Raw genomic sequence first — 12,301 nt, 5'->3', positions numbered from 1 at the left:
TGTGTATAGCCCTGTCAGGCTGTAATGTTAGCATTGAAGTGGGCGGGTGATGGGTGGTGAAACCATGGCTCATATTCCAGCTTCTGCTTCCTCTTCCCCCTGATCCCCCCCATCTGGAAACGGAGGCTGGGGGATCTTCTCCCCACACCTGCTGTCACAATTCAAATGACCCGCCCACATGACCACGTTATTCATTTACAGATTTCTGTGAATGAATGCCTACAAGTTCTATCACCCATTGCAGCTGACAGCTTGTAGTTCTCAATGGACTATGAGGGTGCTGAGTGTCTACAGCATCCAGGCATTGCACCCATGATATGCTGATCATGGGTGCAATGCCCTACAGACTGTAATGTGAAAAAATAATAAATGCACATTTTTTTCTTGCAAAAAGATGTGCACTTATTTTTTTTCTTGTGAAAAGTGAACTTATCCTTTAAATATGTTTTTATCCGTAGAGGGATGCAAAAAACTCTTTTACTTACCTGATCCTCCTCTCCTGCACGCTCCATCCAGGCTGTAAGACTGGTCCCTGCAGAATCTTCTCCCTTATGCACTCTCAGTCACAGGTCCTCTGACATCATCAAGTCCAGTTCTGAGCTCATAGCCTTGCATTGGACATGAGGATGCCGAGGAGCAGTCCACTGTTGAAGAGCAGAGGATTAGAGGGAGTGCTAAATGCCCATAGAGGGAGGATCAGGTACGTAAAACTGCTTTTGACAGCCCCCTATACCTGAACCAGCACTTAACCCTTTCAGTGCAGGAGCAGCCCCATTGCAAGGGGGCGTTTTCCTTTCCCCAGACATAGACTTAAATGCTTCTCTTTATGTATTTCAGAAAACAGTATGGAATGATGGCTAAAGTGACACAGACATTAAAACTGGAAGACGTGGTAAAAACCAACAACAGAGAATTTTCAGGTGAGAATCGTTCATATTATATACCCATCTGGACATTTGTTAGGTGATACAACCTGCAGTATCCATCAATTGGATAGTGTGTTTGTCAGATCCACCTATCCACTTATCCTTCTGATATCCTTATCCTCTGGGTATCAGGTCACAGAAGGTGACTAATCCATCTTCGTGTTAGAATACACTGCCACATCACATTTTTAGCTCTACATCTACATAGATGGGGTATTGCATCTTCATGACCGAAACACTGCAAAGTAAATATTCTAAACAGAAATAACTGATTCTATTGGGTTTGAATAGTAGTAATAATTACTGTACATGTTGTGCTTCCAGACTCAGCACAGATCAAAGGCTTAGCCCTAGAGGCTTCACAGTACCAGTCCAGTGATCAAGACGCAGTTCTAGATAACCTCATGGTGCTGCAGAAAATGTCTACTAGTGAGCAGAACCAACAGAGAGCAAACCAATTCCACAAACTGGTAACTGCACTAAGATCCCTCAAGAATGAGACTCTGGGCCCACTCGTGCCAAGACTTATGGAGCTGTCAAGGTATGTTCTGCATATTAACAGACAGGTTTCATGTTTCAGCGACTCTGTTCTTCAGAGTGAATTTTCAGCTAAAACATCAAGTCTGTATTAACTTATGACACCTCTGCATTGTTTGTTTTTTCACCTGCTAGTGAAATCTAGTATCGCCTCACGACCACACCAAGGTAATGTGGTTGATTTAAAAAAAGAAAACAGGTTGTTCACGTTGCAAGGGAATTTGTCCCAGAGACAAGTGAATGTGATGAAGTTTCATATTGCAAAGAGTACCCAACCACGTGGAAGAGAAAAAAAAAACAACATGTTTACTTGCACATCATTGGATAATGGAAGTCAGCAGATCTTCAGTGCATTTACTAAGCTCTGGGGAAAAGCACTTTGCAAAATGAAAGGTCTATCTGCCTTTAGAAAATCAATCCCAATGACTCAGTGGAGATCTTAAAAGTTACCAAGAACTGTAAACCAAGGTAGGATAGAGGCCAGCCATTGGTTAAACGGTGAAGACTGCACAGATTGTTTCCAAGAAAATAGGGGTTGCAGTTTAAACTGAAATTTTCCATTAACTGAATTTAACATGGCCATAGTTGTAATGGCCCTATAAATGATAATATAATTATAATATGAATCCATTTACAACTCTGCCCCTAGCTACATCACTAATCTTGTCTCAATGTCACCCAAATTGCCCTCTCTGCTCCTCCCAAGACCTCCTGCACTCTACCTCCCTTGTCTCCTCCTTCCATGCTCACCTGCAGGTCTTCTCCAGAGCCTCTTTCAACCTCTGGAACTCTTTACCCCAATCTGTCTGGCTGTCTCCTACTCTGTCCACTTTTAGGTGATCCCTGAAAACCCATCTCTTCAGGAAAGCGTATTCTGCCTTTACCTATCAATTAAACTTTTAATTCTCTCATCCGATCAACCCTCAGGGTTATTACCTTTTGTACCTCTTGCCCCTCTATATTAGATTGTAAGCTCTCAGGAGAAGAGAACTCCTACCCTCTATTGTATTGTAATTGTACTCTCTGCCTATATCATATAAAGAGCTGTGCAAACTGTTGGCTCTATATAAATCTTGAATAATAACATAAATAGCGGCATTCCAACTTTATGTAGTATCAAGTGATGGAGCTGTGTAACTCACAATGCAGCTCCTAATTACCATAGAGTGCTCAGAACATAAAGAGTGAATTCAACTTTGCTTGTTAGTGGGGATAACATAGAGCAAAGATTTTTGTTCTAATTGGTATTTAAAATCAAATGCTATTTAGTGTGTGGGCTGCTGTAGCAATGGTTGCTTAATTCAGTATTTTTCAGCCATCAGTCTTATAGAATAAAGCAGCCTGATAACGACAGGCATGTCTTAACATATTTGGCTACAAATTAAGTAGAAATCTGATAGGATCCTGTGAGTTAATGCATATTCATTGAAGAAGCCGGCATATCAGTATCACATATTACCACAAGATGTCAGTATTGGAGTACTTCTCTTTGAAAATGTTTTACTGGAGTCTAGAAAAGTTATAATAATAATTTTAAAAAATAACTATATATATATATATATATATATATATATATATATATATATATGTATAATTTTTTTATCTACTTATTTATTTTTTATAGTATGTATATATTTATATATATATATTTGTATTTACCATTTCAGCCCCATTACACTGCAAGCTCTGACCCAGTGTGGTACTCCAGAATGCTTCGGAGGTCTATTGCAGGTGCTGCGGATAGGGCATATGACTCCTGTACTGACTGATGCTGTTACCTATGCGCTTGGCCTCCTGCCATCACCATGCACCAAACGCGTGCGCGAAATTCTGAACATGGCACAGTACCAGCAAAGCAGGGCCTCATTCTATGCTCTGAGCCACACAGTCAATAAGTAAGTAGATTACATGCAACAAGAAAAAAAAATTTTTTAGTAACTCATGATTAAATGCATAACAAGGATGTCTGTTTTATTTAGTTAATATGCCTAGAATATACTTCACTAATAGAGAACATGTTAAACAAGCAACTGACACACATCCCATGGTGCTGTAAATAAGACACTGTTGAAGACTTCATGGCGGAATGTTATAGAGATCTCCATAGTGTATATATAGAACTCACAGAGAAATGGGTGGCAGCTTCATTTTATGCCAAACTAATAACAAACTGTATATAGAGTTTTCCTTGTTTAACTCATATAAAGCTCATGCAATGTAGGAAAGTGTCTGGAAAACTCCCTATAAAAGTATATATGGTATACAGCTTCCCATTTCAATGCATATAAAGTCTGTAAGTGAAGTGTATATAGACACCTTGGTGCAGTTTATATAGAGTTTCCTGGTGGAGTGTGCTTAAAGATCCTTGCTAGGAGACTATATAGGGCTCCCAAGTGGAACATTTTAACAATCTTGACACTCTTGACATGTTATATATATAGTATATAATAGTATATAAAAAAGCAACTTGGAATATTTTTGACAATCCTGACACTCTTGACATGTAATATATATATATAAAAGCAACTTAGGCACTCTAGCTGTTTTAGAACTACATGAGAATTTATAGTTTAACCACAGCTGGAGTGCCGCAGGTACCTACCCCCTGTGCTGTGTATAAAGTGCCCAAGTAGAGTGGAATGGAGTGTAAAGCTCCTACGTAGAATATGAATAGAGCCTCCCAGTGGAGCATAAATCCATCTCACAAGAGGAGTGCATAGAGAACTTTATAATGCTTTGAAACTACATTTTTTAAAATCTTTTTTATTTTTATATTTCTAGCTTCTACAAAGACACACACACCATCACTTCTGAGCTTAGGGATGTGGCTGATTTCATGTTATCTCTGATTGGGGAGGAGTGCAATGGAGACCAAGATAAGACCTTCCTGACCCTCAAGGTACTCCAGACTTTGATCTGTATTAAATGGAATCTGACAAAACAATTCGGACTCATCTTTTCCCTCATATAATGTCTGTCTTCCTCAGCATTGTCTCATGTCTGCATGTCTGTTTGCTCTTCTTCCTCAGGCTGTTGGCATTATGGGAAGCGCCTTAGAAGAAGTCAATCCACAAATCAGATCCTCTGTTCTGAAATGTGTTAGCCTGGCTCCATCCCCTGATGTCCAGAAGGCAGCAATTCAGGCGCTTCGGAAAATGACAGTCACAGATGAAGTAAGTTAACTTAACGATAGATATGAAAGTTCATGATTGATCTACACATTTGGCCATAGTTATTGTTCCCCACAGTTTATTCCCTAATCCTTTGTCTTTTTTATCTAGGTTCGAAATTCACTTGTCCAGGTTTTCCAGGACAATAACTCTCCAGTCCAAAAGAGACTAGCAGCTTACCTCACCGTGATGAAGAACCCTTCACAATCTGACCTTCGCAAAGTCTTTCGAGTGCTCAGCAAAGATAACAGTGAAGTGAGGAACTTTGTTGCCTCACACATTGTTAACATTCTAAATTCTGAGGCTCCAGAGACCCAAGAGTAAGTATCATCATGGAAACATTATTGTCAAATTGATTTGGAAATAGCAAATTGAACATGTATATCTTGGTCAAGTTCATATGGAAAACTTTGCTCTAATTTTCTGTTGAGTTGATTTGGAAATTACAAACTGAACATGTACCATACCTTGTTCAAGCTCATGCTGGAATGTAAAGAATAATGAATCGGATGTTGCTCAGAGTACTTTACATATTGGCTTGAGTTCTTGTATATGAGCTAAATAATCATAATAAAATTCAGTTACAGTATATTTTTCCTTATACGTTTTATCCTGGTTACACCCTGTCCTACCCCAACATACAGTTGCAAGAAAAAGTATGTGAACCCCTTGGGATTACGTGGAGTTTTGCATGAATTGGGCATAAAAAGTCACAACAATAGAAGAATACAGTCTGCTGAACATAATACTACACAAACATTAGATGTTGCCATGGTTTAATTGCACATAACATGTAAACATTCACAGTGCAGGGAAGAAAAAGTATGTGAACCTTTGGACTTAATAACTGGTTGACCCTCCTTTGGCAGCAATAACCTCAACCAAACATTTTCTGTAGTTGCAGATCAGACCTGCACAACGATCTGGAGTAATTTTGGACCACTCCTCTTCACAAAACTGTTTCAGTGTAGCAATATTCTTGGGATGTCTGGTGTGAATCACTCTCTTAAGGTCATGCCACAGCATTTCAATCGGGTTGAGGTCAGGACTCTGACTGGGCCACTCCAGAAGGCGTATTCTGTGCTGTTGCAGCCATTGTTTTGTTGAATTACTTGTATGCTTTGGGTCATTGTCCTGTTGCATCACCCATCCTCTGCGGAGCTTCAGTTGGCGGACAGATGGTTGTACGTTTTCCTGCAAAATGTCTTGATAAACTCTGGAATTCATTTTCCCATCAATGACAACAATCCGTCCAGGCCCTGAGGCAGCAAAGCAGCCCCAAACCATGGTGCTCCCTCCCCCATGTTTTACAGTGCGGATAAGGTGTTGATGTTGGTGTGCTGTGCCTTTTTTTCCCCACACATAGTGTTGTGTGTTCTTCCCAAACAACTCAATCTTGGTTTCATCTGTCCACAGTATATTTTGCCAGTAGTGCTGTGAAACATCCAGGTGCTCTTTTGCAAACTTCAAACGTGCTGCAATATTCTTTTTGGACAGCAATGGTTTCCTCCGTGGTGTCCTCCCATGTACTCCATTCTTGTTTAATGTTTTCCTTATTGTAGATGTGTCAACAAAAATGTTAGCATGTGCCAGAGATTTCTGTAGGTCTTTAGCTGACACTCTGGGATTCTTCTTTACCTTATGCAGCATTCTGCGCTGTGCTCTTGCAGTCATTTTTACAGGACGACCACGCCTAGGGAGAGTAGCAACAGTGCTAAACTTTCTCCATTTGTAGACAGTCTGTCTTACTGTGGACACATGAACATCAAGGCTTTTGGAGATACTTTTGTAACCCTTTCCAGCTTCATGCAAGTCAACAATTCTTGATCGTAGGTCTTCTGAGAGCTCTTTTCTGCGAGGCATGGTTCACATCAGACAGTGCTTCTTGAAACCAGTAAACCCAAAACAGGTGTGTGTTTTTAAAGGGCGGGACAGCTGTCAGCAACACATCCAATATCATCATACTGATTGAAGTCAAAGTTGGCTCACTCCTGGCTCCAGTTAGCTCTGGGAGAAGTCATTAAGCTAGGGCCTCACATACTTTTTCCTCCCTGCACTGTGAATGTTTACATGTTATGTGCAATTAAACCATGGCAACATCTAATGTTTGTGTAGTATTATGTTCAGCAGACTGTGTTCTTCTATTGTTGTGACTTAGATGACGTTCAGAGCACATTTTTTGCCCAATTCATGCAAAACTCCACGTAATCCCAAGGGGTTCACATACTTTTTCTTGCAACTGTACATCAATGGGAAGTGAGGATAACATTCCCTCAATGGGGAAGGAGACAGCAATACAAACTTATCAGAGATAGAGGTAGGAGGCGCTGAATACAAATGTAGTTTGATCTTACAGTCAAGATGTAAACTGTAATAAAGTCTACACAAGCTGTGACTAGCAGTTAATGACCATGAAGAGACCTCTAGGGGGAAAGACCATGAAGAGTTTATTTCATTATAAATATTGAACAGGGCAGCATAGTGGCTTCATAGTTAAAGCTTATGCTTGGCAGCAGTGGGGTCCTTAGTTTGAATCCAGGCTAGGAAACTATCTGCATTTTCGCATAGGTTTCCTCTCATACTCCAAAGACATTCTGGTAGATTAATTGACTCCTGTCCAAAATGGCCTTAGTATGGATGTACAAATTGCTTATGCACATTTGTTATCACATTCTACATTCCAGTCCCAAGTTGAGCAATTGGGGAGGGTTGAGAAAAGACCTGGCGACCTATCTTGTTAAAAAAAGAGTTGTCGCCAAAGATCTTCCCAGAATAGGTCGCCCTGTAAGACCTATACCACCACCAGTGTAACTCTCAGGATCATTTGACCATGCAGGGCACACCATTACCTCAATGTAGGGGGCAGCAAAGGAGGGTTAGCAGGATTGAAAAAAATTAGCTCAGGTTACGGAGCCTGATAATTTAATGTTTACCTTTTACACAATACATATCAGTATAATGCAGGTCAGAAATCAATTGAAACAGGTCTGTTTCTGCTACAGCTATGGTGTGATATACTAATTGTAATTTTACTGACACCTATTGCTGTATACAAATGTTAATGCTGCACATCACTTTGCAGGCTCAAAACCAAACTGGAAGAGTCTATGAAATCAAACGGAGCACCACCTATTGTCAGTGACTTCGCAAAATATTCACGCAATTACCAATACTCCAAGAATCTAGATATTCCTGGAATAGCTGACAATGTAGGTGGTAAGGTAGAAGGAAACATAATATATGATTCTACCGGTTACATGCCTCGTGAAATCATGCTGAAGGAGACCCTGAATATATTTGGACGGTCTGTGGACATGTTTGAGGTACTTACTTTTCTAATTTATATACTCTCCTTCCTTTAATTTCCTTTTGTTTCTATTATTACCTTTATGACAAGCTTGAGCTGTATTAAAAATTAGATTGCACTAAACAATCTAACATGTTGTATTAAATACAGTAATCAACAGAGACCAAAAAATGTTAATCTGATTGAAGGTGAATCATGATTGGTTGTTATATATAACTGAAGGTTTGCAAGTCATTATTTCCTTTTAGCACACTAAAAGTGCCTTTATTCCAGAAATACAAATATAAAAAAATAACTATCTATTTTGAGGCATTTTCAGTAGTCTTTTATCAGAGGGAAGAAAGATGCAGCCCTATTTACAATACATATAGCATGCAACTATACTGCATTTTGCATGTGTTTTACATCGCTCATGAAGAACCAAACCCAAACATAATTTTGAAATTACTCATGTCATGAAAGTGAGTGCTAGCTTTCCGGCTGTCTTTTTCTACGTCTGAATCACAGACCTGGAGCAAGAATGCATCAAAGTCAGAAAAAAGTCAGAAATCAATCTATGTATTTTAGTTACAGGCCAGTGACTCAAAGTATTAAAAACGGATTATCTTTATGAAAGGCAGGGAATTTGCATTTTCAGAATGAGGGAGTAGCAATGGCAACCTACATTGCCTACATGGGTGGAAACTGTACTGTAGATACCAATGGCCCATAAGTCTATATGTGCTTTTCATGGAAGCAAAAAGTAAGCTTCTACTATGGGATGTCATTGCTGACCTCCTTATAAAAATTCTTGTTTTTCTTGCTTAATGCTGGCTTTAATACTTTGAGTCACTGACCTAGAACAAGTATGCAGCAGGTTTAGTCCAAATAAAAAGTAATTTCTCACAATGCACTGGAACCATTTCTTCAGCATGACAGCCAACTAATGGTATTTTCAGAAGAAAAGAAGACACATTTCCTGTAAAGATAAATGCCCCTGGGTGGTTACTCCATATATTAAAACAATCAGACTCTTTTTCCAGTGTATGTTTGAGAAAAGAATAATCGAATTGGATGCTGTGTATTATGTACTATGCATGTATACTAGGGAGCATTAGAACACTATGATGTATTCTTGAAACAATGTTTATTCAGTCCTTAATTTTTTTCCAATATAGTTTGGCATTGAAGGGAAAGGTTTTGAACCAACTCTGGATGCTCTGTTTGGAAAAGGAGGCTTTTTCCCTGACTGCGCTACAAAAGCTCTGTACTGGGCAGATGGCAAAGTCCCTGACAAAGTCAGCGAGATTCTCTACAAGTGGTTTGGTGTTTCCAGACAGGACAGACAATCTGAGGTATAATCACAGGTTGTGTTTATCATTTATTGTATTGGTTGACTTATTTGCATTTTCTTTGCTACCTTGTAAAACAAATATAATATATAAATTCATGTTTAACTAGACTGTATGCTGTAAATCACTCCCATAATATTTTAGGGTTAGAGTAAACTTAATGTAAATGCATTCTTACACAAATCCCCTTCACAGGGGCTTCAAATAATCTGGTCTTACTAGTATGCTGCCTACATTACATATGTGATCTAATATTTGGATTGTAGAATTTCACTCCAAATGTCACCCAAACTGTCCTCTCTTCTCCTCTCAAGACCTCCTGCTCTCTAGCTCCCTTGTCTCCTCCTCTCATGCTCATCTCTAGGACTTCCTTAGAGCCTCTCTTATCCTCTGGAACTCTCAACCCCAATCTGTCTAACTATCACCTACTCTGTCCACTTTCCCTGAATCTCAGGGAAGCCTATCCTGCCTTCAGCTAATAACAGAATCTTATTTTTCTCCCATCAGTTCATCCCCCAGTTATTACCTTTTGTTCCACCAGCCCCTCCCTATTAGATTGCAAGCTCCCAGGAGCAGGGCCCTCCTAACTCTCTTGTGTTGAACTGTATCATTGCTGTATTGCCTCTCTGTATATTGTAAAGTGCTGAGCAAACTGTTGGTGCTTTATAAATCCTGTGTAATAATAATAAGGAGGTCAAGATCTAAAAAGGTCATGCTTTTTAATTGATCATATTCTGGCTGATTGTATTCTAGGATCTTAAAAAGGCTATCCTCTTTAATGCTGAGAAGCTGATCAAAGAAATCAGAGCAAACAATGCACCAGAAGCCAACGCCTATTTGGAAATTCTTGGTAAAGAACTGGGCTACGTTAAACTGAGTGACTTCAAGATCTTGGGAGATATCCTGCTGAAGAACTTCCACTCCCTCCATAATCTTCCAACAAAGGTATATCTTATTTGTATGCTTTGTATTACTAATTCAGGTTAGGCATAGACTGGCAGTTTGGTAAAAGCATACCCTCACAGCAACATCAATACATGGGAAACATCCCAGGTCCTGCTCCTAGTGCAGCTGTTGCATATTTAGAGTTGGATACAAGCCTGTAACACGGTTAGGAGGATCTTTGGAAAGGATCACAGTCTTACATTGTATTCCTTTGAAAGAAAAGTGAAAGAGGTGGATTATGAAAAATATGGTTACATTTTTAAGTTGATGTATACATTTTAACTTACTATATTTACATTTTGCTATTTTAGATTGTGCAGTTATTTTCGGCTGGTGGTGAGAGTGATATGTTCGTCCACTACATCTTCATGGACAATCAGTTCTACCTGCCAACAGGATCTGGCCTTCAGCTCCAAGTGTCCATGTCTGGGATAATTACTCCAGGAGCCAAGTTTGGATTTATGTCAAAAAATGTAAGTGCTCAAAACAGCAGCTCATAATTAAATGAAATGCTGTTTTGTCAAAATTGTCAATTCCCTGCAAAAAAAGTTACTCTACTCACCTGTCCTCCATCAGATTTGTTAACGTTCAACACCTTTGTGAGGTTTGGATGCCTGTGTTCCCTGCCACGTACTGTGGTTCCATACTCAGGCCCCTATATCACTGCTGAGTTTTGTAGCGAAGTAGGGTTCAGAAAATGGAACCATGGCGGACAGGGAACAGAAAAGCCCAGACGACAGCTTTGAGATTATTTAAAGCAAAATGGTAAAAATACTCATGGAAAACAAAACATCTTAAAGCAGCTCTAAACTGATATGCTACCAATCAATAACTACGGTACCTTTTACAGTCCCTGTTTAAATTAGCCTAGTGAAAGTTTTATTACCAAAATTGCTGAAAATACCCTATTTTATAAGGTTTATTAGTAGTAATGTGACCATTATCAGCTGTTTATTTCTCAGAGTACTGAAAGTAGGAGGAGACTTGAAAAGGGGCTGCAGCTGCTGTCAGTTATTTGCCATTACCCTCCCTTTACATTTGCTATTCACTCCCCTTGGGCCTAAAGTGCTCAATAGAGGAAAAGATGTGCAAGCCATGTGTAGACATGCCTTGCATTACACTGGAAAACAAAATGAATTGCAGGGCTGACAACACTGGAGGGAAGAGCTGAATAGGCAGAGTGTTGCCATGCTCAACAAGGAAGTGGATGGAAGTGGCAGGATCACAAGGTATTTTTTTTAAATTTAAAGTATTTTACAAAAAAGAAAAACTATCAGCAATTCAATCCCGTGAAAGCTGATATTGTTGGAGATAAGCATCAGATCGTTTTTAAATCACACTTATATTCCTGCCAGTAGTCTTACTGTAGAAAACTGTAGTCACTAAAAATGGCTACTAAAATGTAATAACAGGATACATTTTGGAAAAGCACTTCCAACAATAAAATCAGTAAAAAGGCAGTTGTTTGTTAATTTTTAAAAATCCGAATTTGTATACTAGATATTATTATGTGGTTTTGCTCTTTGCAGACAAAAGCTGAAGTGACTCTAAAACCAGCAGTGGCTGTGGAATTTGTTACTCAGTTAGGAGTTCAGATTCCCGAATTTTCCAAACATGCCGTCTTAATGAACACCAACATCTACCACGAATCTGGAATTCAGGCTCGTGTCTCTATGAATAATGGACAGTTAAAATTCTCAGTCCCAGCACCCACAACTCCAGTAAAACTCTTCAGTATCAAGTGAGTAACCAACAAGAAAGCAGATGTCATTGCCTGCCTAGCTATCTATGTATATGATCAATGTCAATATATATATATGTCTATCTTTCTGCAGTATCTATCTATCTATCTATCTATCTATCTATCTATCTGTCTGTCTGTCTGTCTGTCTGTCTATCTGTCCAATCAACCTAATCAACACCTATGACAGCGAGTGAGACAGTTGAACATTCTCAATGCCATCACAATGCTGGAACCGTGACTAATGATTATTTGCAGCACACACAATAAATGTTTTTCCCTTTAGCAAAGGGAAACAAACAAAAAGCAGCAAATTGAAAGATATATAAGTGAAATAGCCTACA

At 39.2% G+C, this 12,301-nt stretch overlaps 1 protein-coding gene across 1 annotated transcript in view; it reads left to right on the top strand.

Moving 5' to 3' along the window:
* The window catches only part of APOB (apolipoprotein B), a 45,828-nt gene that overhangs the window by 13,567 nt on the left and 19,960 nt on the right, over positions 1-12,301 (top strand). The window contains exons 8-18 of the mRNA XM_089657357.1: positions 838-920; positions 1,251-1,467; positions 3,131-3,358; positions 4,245-4,362; positions 4,493-4,636; positions 4,745-4,953; positions 7,716-7,956; positions 9,098-9,274; positions 10,025-10,216; positions 10,528-10,689; positions 11,746-11,957. Coding sequence (XP_089513483.1) covers positions 838-920; positions 1,251-1,467; positions 3,131-3,358; positions 4,245-4,362; positions 4,493-4,636; positions 4,745-4,953; positions 7,716-7,956; positions 9,098-9,274; positions 10,025-10,216; positions 10,528-10,689; positions 11,746-11,957 — 1,983 coding nt within the window. The remainder of the gene's footprint in view (positions 1-837; positions 921-1,250; positions 1,468-3,130; positions 3,359-4,244; positions 4,363-4,492; positions 4,637-4,744; positions 4,954-7,715; positions 7,957-9,097; positions 9,275-10,024; positions 10,217-10,527; positions 10,690-11,745; positions 11,958-12,301) is intronic.

The sequence above is a fragment of the Staurois parvus genome, unplaced genomic scaffold (genome assembly GCF_062004578.1).
Source record: "Staurois parvus isolate SC_StPar_1 unplaced genomic scaffold, SC_StPar_1.0 ptg000985l, whole genome shotgun sequence".
NCBI lineage: Eukaryota > Metazoa > Chordata > Amphibia > Anura > Ranidae > Staurois > Staurois parvus.
This window is presented reverse-complemented; position numbering and strand designations above follow the sequence as displayed.